This window comes from Muscardinus avellanarius (genome assembly GCF_963383645.1).
Source record: "Muscardinus avellanarius genome assembly, chromosome: 15".
In the NCBI taxonomy this organism is placed as follows: domain Eukaryota; kingdom Metazoa; phylum Chordata; class Mammalia; order Rodentia; family Gliridae; genus Muscardinus; species Muscardinus avellanarius.
Genome location: NC_137801.1, coordinates 13,111,652 through 13,121,085, shown reverse-complemented (window position 1 = coordinate 13,121,085; position 9,434 = coordinate 13,111,652). Strand labels below are relative to the sequence as shown.

The 9,434-nt window shown below is 42.5% G+C and overlaps 1 protein-coding gene across 1 annotated transcript; it reads right to left on the bottom strand.

The window, feature by feature from the left end:
* Positions 1-5,094: 5,094 nt before the first annotated feature.
* KCNS3 (potassium voltage-gated channel modifier subfamily S member 3) lies at positions 5,095-6,570 on the bottom strand (the record flags this gene model as incomplete). The annotated part of the gene is made up of 1 exon (XM_080711852.1): positions 5,095-6,570. One exon carries the CDS (start codon positions 6,568-6,570, stop codon positions 5,095-5,097), a length of 1,476 nt encoding a protein of 491 aa, XP_080567978.1.
* Positions 6,571-9,434: the final 2,864 nt, after the last annotated feature.

Here is a 9,434-nt window from a genome sequence, read left to right as displayed (position 1 = left end):
GGGCCAAGTGTCTGACCCAGGGCCTTACCCTCTGTTCAATCCACGATTCAAACTGCACGTGCTGGAGTTGGAGGAGTTGTCCTCATCTATAGAGAAAATCCCTTACAGCAAGAGATTTGCTGACAGAATTTATGAATCTGTCATTAGTGCCTCAGAAACAATGAGGCTATTTCTTGCCGGCACTCGGGGATGAATGCATGTGCTGAGCCCGCTGACAAACATCTTTTACGGTTTATAAATACCATACCACGTGCTTCCTACTCCAATGGGAATAGAGCTGGCTTGCCTGCTGCAGACAAGGCACAATTTCATCAGATAATTGCTACTGGAAAAGGAGCTCTATGTGTGCTTCATACAGCTGGCCTTACAGCACCACAGAACTTTCCGATAAAATGTACATTCATGCTGGTGGCTGGCAGGATTCATTTGGAAAGAAGGCTGTGTTCAAATGCTGAACAGTCCTTCAGGAACCAAATGTTCTGCTCATTGATTTTTTTTTCTTACTGATAATATAAAGTCCATTGTGAAGCCACAGGTAGTTGCTTCTCTTCTTTGTTTTTCCTAATGGGGAAAAGGCTCTCCTGATGGCCTCTTTCTATGGAATGTTGATTGGAAACAACATACACCAAGCATTTTGATGTCCTGACAACCTTGACCTTATTCTTCCCCTTTGATACATTAAGACACTGAAGTTAGAGACTAAAGTGGCTTTCCCGACCCCACGCAGAAAGGAATAAAGACCGATCTGGAACACAGAGACAAGGTATTCTCACCCCAGATGCCATACTTTTGGCCTTAAATCCAATGCACACAAATAACATTTCCTGTTTTCCTAACACCCTTGTAAATCTACTAAAAATTTTCCCCAGTATTATTTGTGATTCTACTGTTTTAAAGTTATTTTTCTTAATTTGAAAATAGCATCACTGTCTTTTCACACAATAATACTGCATAACTTACCTTTCTTTCGACACCGGTAAATGCCTTGGCAAGTAAGTTGAATTTGATTTTATTAATGTACTGTAGCATTACAGAGAATAGCTGATTCTACACAGGTGCTGTCTGAGGTAAGCCCAAAGGAGCCTTGTATTATAGTATTATGAAAGACCATGATGGAGTGCACAATATATCCTAAGCACTGTACCAGGTACTGCTTATGGAGCTATCCATTATATTCTTAACCAGTTCCTGTGAGAGAGTTGGCATTAACCCACCTATGTAAGTCAGAAGACTGAGGGTCAAAGATGATTAAAAATCTTGCCCATGACCTAAGATAATTTAAGATTAGAGCTCAAGTTTGCCTGACATAAGAATATATGCTCTTACCCACTGTTCCTGTTCCCCAACAAATAAGATATATTTATGTTAGTGCTTCATAAAAATTAAAGTATCTTGATAGCTGTATAATAAACAGCTGAAGTCATCCTCATTTATGGATAAAGAAGGCTGAATAATGGTCCTCGAAGATCTCCAGGTCATGTTCGCTGGAACCTGTAAATGTTACCTTACATCACAGACTTGGTGGACATGATTCTCATTGGGGATCAAGATGGAGAAAGAATAGCCTGAACTAACTGGGTGAGTCCTGAATGCAAACACACTTGTCCTTTAAAGAGAATATAGCAAAGGTGTATGGGACGCAGAACATGAAAAAGTAATTTGACCACAGACGGAGAGACTGGAATTACGTAGCCATCAGCCAAGGAATGCCAGGGGCCATCAGAAGTTGGAAGAGGCAAAGAACAGACTCCCCCCTGGAATTTCTAGTGGGAACCAGCTCTGCTGACATCTGAATTATATCCCCTAGAACTCAGTTCAAACTCTGGGGCCCCAGAACATGAAGCGAATACATTTCCACTCTTTTATGCTACCGAGTGTGTGATAACTTGTTACAGCAGTCATGGAAGACTAATATTCTTGGGAAAGTTATCCAAGCTCTCTACTGAAGTATCGACTGCACTTGATATTGATCCAGTTGGGTGAACTGAATAAATATTAAAATATTCTCTTTTTCTTCTCCTACCTTCCTGGAAAATGGTAACATAAGTGAAAGTTTTAAAGCTGGGCTTCACTATAGCAAGAGAAGAGTGCTCCAAATGTAAACAGCGTGACCTGAAGGACAGACATTTATTATTCCAGAGAGAGTTGAGAGATGTCTCCACCATCAGCAAGTGGGAAACACAAATGGACTTGAAACCACCCTTAGCAACGTTCAGGTTAAATGTAAGCTTAGGGTGTTTTCTCTAAGTTTCTGGAGGTCTTTAAAAACAGGGAAATAGGTATCCATTTCAGATAACCTTGAGAATCTAAACAGAAACCATTTTGACTGCTTTTGGAGGTGCACTGCTTTTCCTTGACTAGTTAGCACATGATTTCTATAAAGTCTTACCTGAATCAAGTGTGCCCAAATGTCAAATAACTAGAAAGTGATGATTATGTCATACCATCGAAGAACAACTATTTCACAGTGTTAAAGAATGGCCCTTAAATTTTGGTTTTACTAAGGGCACTGCAATTATGTTCAGAAAAAGATTGCTCTTTTAAAGATGATTGCTGAAATATTTATGGATTCAATGATATGATGACACTTGCTTCAAAATAAACTGGGGAGGGGAAGAAGTGAGTCATGAAAGGGATGAAACAGGTTTCTTATGAGTCGATGATTGCTGAAGCTGGATGAAGAGCCCGTGGAGGTATATGATAATAGTCTTGCCACTTTAGTATGTCTGCAAATTGTGAAAGAAGGAAAAAAGGAAAGAAGGAGATGGAGAAGAAGAAGGAGAAGAAGAGAAGGAGATGGAAGGAAGGAAGGAAGGAAGGAAGGAAGGAAGGAAGGAAGGAAGGAAGGACAAAGAAGGAAGGGAGGGAAGGAGGGAGGAAGGAAAAAAGGAAGGAAGGAAGGAAGGAAAGAAGGAAGGAAGGAAGGAAGGAAGGAAGGAAGGAAGGAAGGAAAGAAGGGAGGGAAGGAAGGAAGGGAAGGAGGGAAGGAAGAAGGAAGGGAGGGAAGGAGGGAGAGAGGGAGGGAGGGAGGGAGGGAGGGAGGGAGGGAGGGAGGGAGGAACAACTGAGGGTCTATGGCTAAATTCTAGTCTGGACTTGATCTCTGAGATGCTACATGGCCTCTGGTAGTTCACTCTTTTTCCTCTTCTATAAAATGGGAAGGGAGTCAGATGACTCTGGGGTCCCTCTCAGCTATCAAATTCCATGGCGTTTGTAGTGTTTAACTATCTAAGACCTCCCATCCTTTTGTCTCTTAGCTCTCCCACTCTTCTGTGTTCCTAAATGTTTTGGAATTCTTCCTGGGAAGGACAAAATAAAACAGATGCTAAAAATGACCAGAGGTTACGCCTTCTGTGGTTTGAAAGCCAACTAAAGTCATAGATGACTTGGTGTGCAAGAGGCCTTTCCAGGTACTCCAGGGCCTTTGCTCCTGCCACTTGACAAAAGGAAACGAATGACGATTTGCCAACGTTTTCAATCACCTGTCCTAAGGTAGCCAATTCCCCAGGCCCCCAACAAGAAAGAAACCTCACTGGCTAGCACTCTATGAGCAGAAAATTTAAGAAAAATTAGATGGTAGGTTAAAACCAGTTTTGTTATACAAATTGATAACATGAACAAAGTTAGACAGGAACTAGCCAATTTACAGAAACAGCATAAATTATTTAATTGTGTGGGATAAAAGAGATTCCTAACAATTATTCCATTCACTTCCAGTCTGAAAAAGCAGCTCAGAGAGGGTGTCTGGCCTCTTGCTCACAGAGCTAGTGAACCATGACACTAAGTCTCAGGTTCCCTCACGTTCACTTCTATCTTAAACCAGGCTTCAGAAATTTGTCTAAGAACTCAAGATACATCTTTTTATTAATGCAAGGCTAACCCTTGTCACTGAACTGAACCCTATTGAAGGTGTTATTTTTCCTAGATGTAAAATTAAAGATATTAGCCATTCCATATGATACAAATCACTCTTTTCTGCATGTTAGTGAAAGCTTCTCCAGTAACATGAATCACTCTCTATAAAACAGAAGAGGGGCCTCAGAATATAGAGGTCCTAAGACAGTGGGCCACCACAACTGTTTGGACAGTACAATAGCAAATCCCCTCAAAACTCTGAGTTAAATATAAAATTAACACAAGGGGAAGAGCTTGGGCATGTGCAAAAGCAACTGGGAGGCCAAATATTTCTGACAAAACAAAAGAGGACTGCATGAAAAATCACAGTCTACCTATATCTGCCAATCTAGAAATGGAGGTTGTAGTCAGCTTATCAGAGGTAGAAGATCCTTTATGGTACACACTTTATTCATATGTTGTAAACACCACCATGTTTAATCAGTTCACACCGGACAGTAGATTTTAGTCATAAACATGTTCATCTACCTACCAACTACCACAGGGCCATGGAACAAAAAGCTAGCATACCATACCCAAAATTCAAAAGCATAAAGAAAATTTATACCCAAAATTCAAAAGCATAAAGAAATTGGTTTATACCCAAAATTCAAAAGCATAAAGAAAAGACTCTGGATGTTCAAAAAAAACTCATTTCCCTTTCAAAACAATTTTGAACATCTTGAAATATGCTTATTTGACAGAAAAACATACAACCAAGACATTCTCCATACTGAATCAGGAAGTTTATTAGGCTCCTAATTTCCATGTCTAGAATATGAACATGGATGTACATGCATTGTTGCATTTTGTGGATCTTACATGCATGTAGTCTTCAGTCAGCTGGACCTCTGATTCCACTTGCCAGTAATTGATAGCTCAATGTGAGTAAATGACAAATACAGCATGATGCATAAGCCGCAGCAACAATCCCCACCCAACATCATTTACATTTTTTTCCAAAACCATATCACAACTCTCTTCTTGTAAAAAATAAATTTCAGAACAAGGCATTTAATTGACCTCACTGAGAAAAATAAAGATAATTCTATCATTTCGGAATTCAGCAATGAATGTCCAACTATGGCTAAGAGGTACACCCTGAGAATTAAATGATTTTAACAAACCCATTGAGGTTTATAAAGCTGTGTTAACCTAATGTCGGGAAGGGACACAAGACACAGGGGCATACGTCCCTGCTCATTTTGCTGTGCAGTTCTCCAAGGATGCAGTCTTATAAACATCCTCATTATCCTCGATGCTCAAAGCATCTGTGGAGTCAGGATCGCCCACCACAATGCCAACGGAAGACAGACTGGTAAGGAAGGCGTGCACCCGCTGTGCGTACATGTCCCGGATGTTAAAGTAAGGTAGCTCATGGCACTTCTCTGGAGGGTCATCACTGCACTGCTCTACATCGATGTCCTTTTGCTTCTGGTAGTACTTGGAAAACTTGTTGAAGATGATGGTGATAGGAAGGGCCACCACCAGTATGCCACAGATGATGCATGTGCTAGCAATGATCTTCCCAGCCAAGGTGACAGGGTGGGTATCTCCATAGCCCACAGTGGTCATGCTAATGGTGGCCCACCACCAGCAGATGGGGATGCTGGTGAGGCTGGATGTGTCGTCGTCCTTCTCCACTGAGTAGATAAGCACAGAGAAGATGGAGATGCCGACAGAGAGGAAGAGAAGAAGCAGCCCGACTTCATGGTAGCTATGTCTCAGTGTGGCCCCCAGGGACCGAAGTCCTACCGAGTGCCGGGCTAGCTTCAAAATTCGGAAAATCCTCATGAGCCGGAGGATTTGGACCACCTTGCCCATGTTCTCAATATCTTCACTCTCTTCTTCCTTGGTGTCCACCGCCAACGTGGCATAGAAAGGGATGATGGAGACAAAGTCTATTATGTTTAGGGGATTCTTCCAGAATTTCTTTTGACAGGGAGCAGCAACCAGCCGAATGGCAAGCTCTCCGGTGAACCAAGCGATGCAGGCAATCTCCACGCCTTCCAGCACGGGGTCGTCCACCTCTCCATCCTCATTCTGGAACTCGGACATGCTGTGGACACACATGGCTGCGATAGAGGCCAACACTACACTCAAGGATGAGATGGCGATCAACTTGGCAGACAGGCAATAGGCTGGGTTTTCCATTCGAATCCAGATTTTCTTGCGGAGCTGACCGAACCGCAGCTGGTCAAACTTCTCCAGCTCTTTCTCAAACAAGGAGGACTCTTCGAACGAGGAGTCGGTGCTCACGTCGTTACTCTTCTGGTCCCAATCCTTCTCGTGGTTTTCCTCCTTACGCTCCTGGTAGCGACTGCTGCAACAGGAGTCAATGAAGAGCTCGTTGATGCCCCAGTACTCAATCTCCTGGCAGAAGGAGAACACGCACAGCTCCTCCATGAAGTGCAACTTCCCCGTGTAATAAAAATTCAGAACATATCTGAACAAGGAGGGGTTCCGATCAAAATAGTACTCCCTGTCGGCCACGCTGTAATCATCACACAGCTCCAGAATGGCCTCCTCGGAATGGCAAGTGAGCAACCTCCCCAGTCTGGTGTGAGGGAACCGCAGAAGAGTGCTCTGGTCGACAGTCTGCTTAAAGCCCCCCACGTTCAAGTTGACAAGTTCTTCGTCTTGTCCAGGGCGATGGAAAAACTCACCAAACACCATGATGGACACGAGACACAGCGCGGCGGCCGGGAAGGGGGACGAGGAAGATCACAGGGCACCTGGAAGGAGCACAAGAAGGTGTTAGCACCGTGTCCCTTCCTGTCTTCCCCAGTGTATTTTTAATCTGTCTTTTTCAGGATGACAGGCTATGCTGAAAGCAAAATAGGGAATGCAATAACATTCATATATTGTTATGCACTTTGATGAGATGAAAAACAAGCCCCCAAAACATACTTTTCAAAAATTATAACCTATAGATCCCTTTTTTAGGAAAAAGGGAAGCTTACAATATAATGTTTATGAACCCTAATTTTTATTTCTCTATTTATTAAGCGCTCAAACTTTCCCTCCTGTCCTTACCACCCCCAACATCACCACCAAAAAAAAAAAAAAAAAAATGTAGCTTAGACCACTTACACAGTATCAGCTTCTCCTTAGTCTCAACTCCAAGCGTCTCCATGTCTGGGAATGCTCAGTTCTGATGCGACAGGAGTGTGCTGCCAGGCTTGTAGCTCTTTCCTCCCCAGAACATATCTAGTCATGCACTCATGGAAACAGCACTCCCTTCTTCTGAGGAGGCTCAGCTTAGCTCTTGTAAAGGATGGGGTTTCCCTTTAGGCTCGAGTGTCTTTCTCTTTTAAGAGAGCCCCATTCCCTATGTATAGGTATGGACAATCAAGAGGATATAATTATCTCCCTATCTTTAAGTACCCTATATCTCACAGATATCATTACACTTCATAGGATGGTATTTCAGATACGTCTGCATGGAAGGAAGCTGACTTAGAAAAACCCTTTTAAAAGTTCATTGCACTATCAGTTTCCTGACGCAAGCATACTCCTTCCCACCAACTCCCTCCCTGCACAGACAGTCCCCCATACTACGATATGGGAGAGTACTACTCCCATTTTATCTCTCCACAGACAGTCAAACACTAGCCAAACGCATAGCCTGATTTTGGTCCTGATGCTGACCAGGATCCAACTGCAGAAAGGAAAATAATAGGTTCTGACCATCACCCAATACATAACAACAGAGCAGATGGTACAAATAAAAAGATAGGAGGCTATCATGAATTTGGTTTCCACCAGATACTATCATATCCCTTGTACACACTGTGTCATTTAACCCTTCCAACAATATAAGGGAGTGTTTGGAAAAATGGTGACCCAGAGTGTCTGAATCCAAGGTCATACGATAGGTAAATGCTCAAGCCAAGATTTAAACTCAGTTTGAATTGACCCCAGAGCCCATGTTCTCTCCACAACATAGATTTCCCCTAGTGTAATTCTCCTTTATTATAATCTAATGCAGAAAGATCATGGCCAAGCCAAGTATCCTTGGGATTATTAATAAAACAGCAGAGATTCCTGGTTGTAGAAGCTTCCAAGCCAAGATTACAGGCAGTTGATCAAACAGAAAGGTAAGAGGTATTCCCACCTGAGGTTACCAAAGGTGGGTGATGGTCTCTGGTATGGTGATGGCAAGGGCCTGGTATATTCATCTAAAGAATCTGGATATTACCCTGTCAGAAGGATCTTAATCAATAAATAACCACAGTTGGTATCTGTGACTCTCTTAGACACCAAGGCTCACCCCTCTGCCCTTCTTACTACAACACAGCACAAGGTCCTAGCCAATTGTCTGCACCATGCTCTAAGATTTCCAACCGGAAATCCAGAATGATGAGAAAAATAAACTTCTTTCCTTTTATTTGTTTATTGTCCCAGGGACTGGACCCAGGTGTGTTCTACCTCTCCGCTATACTCCAGTCCCCCTTTTATTTATTTAATTTTTACTTTGAAAAAGGATCTTGCTAAGTTGCTAAAGTCTCACTAAGTTGCTAAGACTTCAAACCCACAATCTTTCTGTCTCAGCCTCCCAAATATTAGGATTACAGGCATGCACCACTATACTCAGAAATTTCTCTCATTTATACATTAAAAATCATAAAATTCAAGAGTCCACTGACAGCAAGATGAAGAACCCCAGGGCAAAGATGAGGGCCAAGGACACAGTGCTGCAGCAGAGCAGGCAAGAAGAGGAAGGACCTAAATCTACACAGTGGGGGTGTGTGCGTATAGACAGAAAGTCACAAATTCATTACAAGTTTATAAAGGAGAAGTAACAAGATCTGGTGATTGATTGGAAAGAAGAGACAAGGACACAGAATAAAGGAGGATGCGTTTATTCTAATCTGTGCAAGTTGATAGACGCTGACACTGTTAAAACAGGTCAGGAAGGAATTTCTCTTCCCCTATGCTATCAAAAGCTAAGACTGCCAGTGAGAGAGGAGATTCTGTCTCAGAAAGGGATACACCAGAAGTCACAGCCTTAAAATACATACTCTGCCATACACCCAGGAAGATGACTGTAGTCATAAAGAACGCAATGGCTTTTATTCTCAAGAAGCCAACACCAAGTGTGTCCCACGAAACCAGAGACCATCACGTGCTTTGGTGTACCTGTTAATGGATTTGCTGACCTCTTCAAACGACTCAATTTTTCCCCTTCTGCCTTCTGTTTTTAATTAGATATCTTCTTTGCAGGGCTTAACTCAGAGCTCCTGACTTGGCCCAAATATTTATGTAACTTCAGATCTCTAAAAGCCAGCTCATGCTCATGGCAAATATAGTAGTGAAAGGTTCCAAGGAGCTAGCTAGCTAAGCTGACATTCAGACTTTAATGGAAGTTACGTTCTGGTGGATTATTTTTCATTTTGTTGGCTTTCCTAGAGACCTACAACAATAGAAGGTCAATGTCTGTCTTCATGACACTACAAGCGTATGTTGGTCTCCTAATCAGAAAGTGTGTGATCCATTTTCAAACCTCTCCACAGTCACTTCTCCAAAGACCAGGGTCA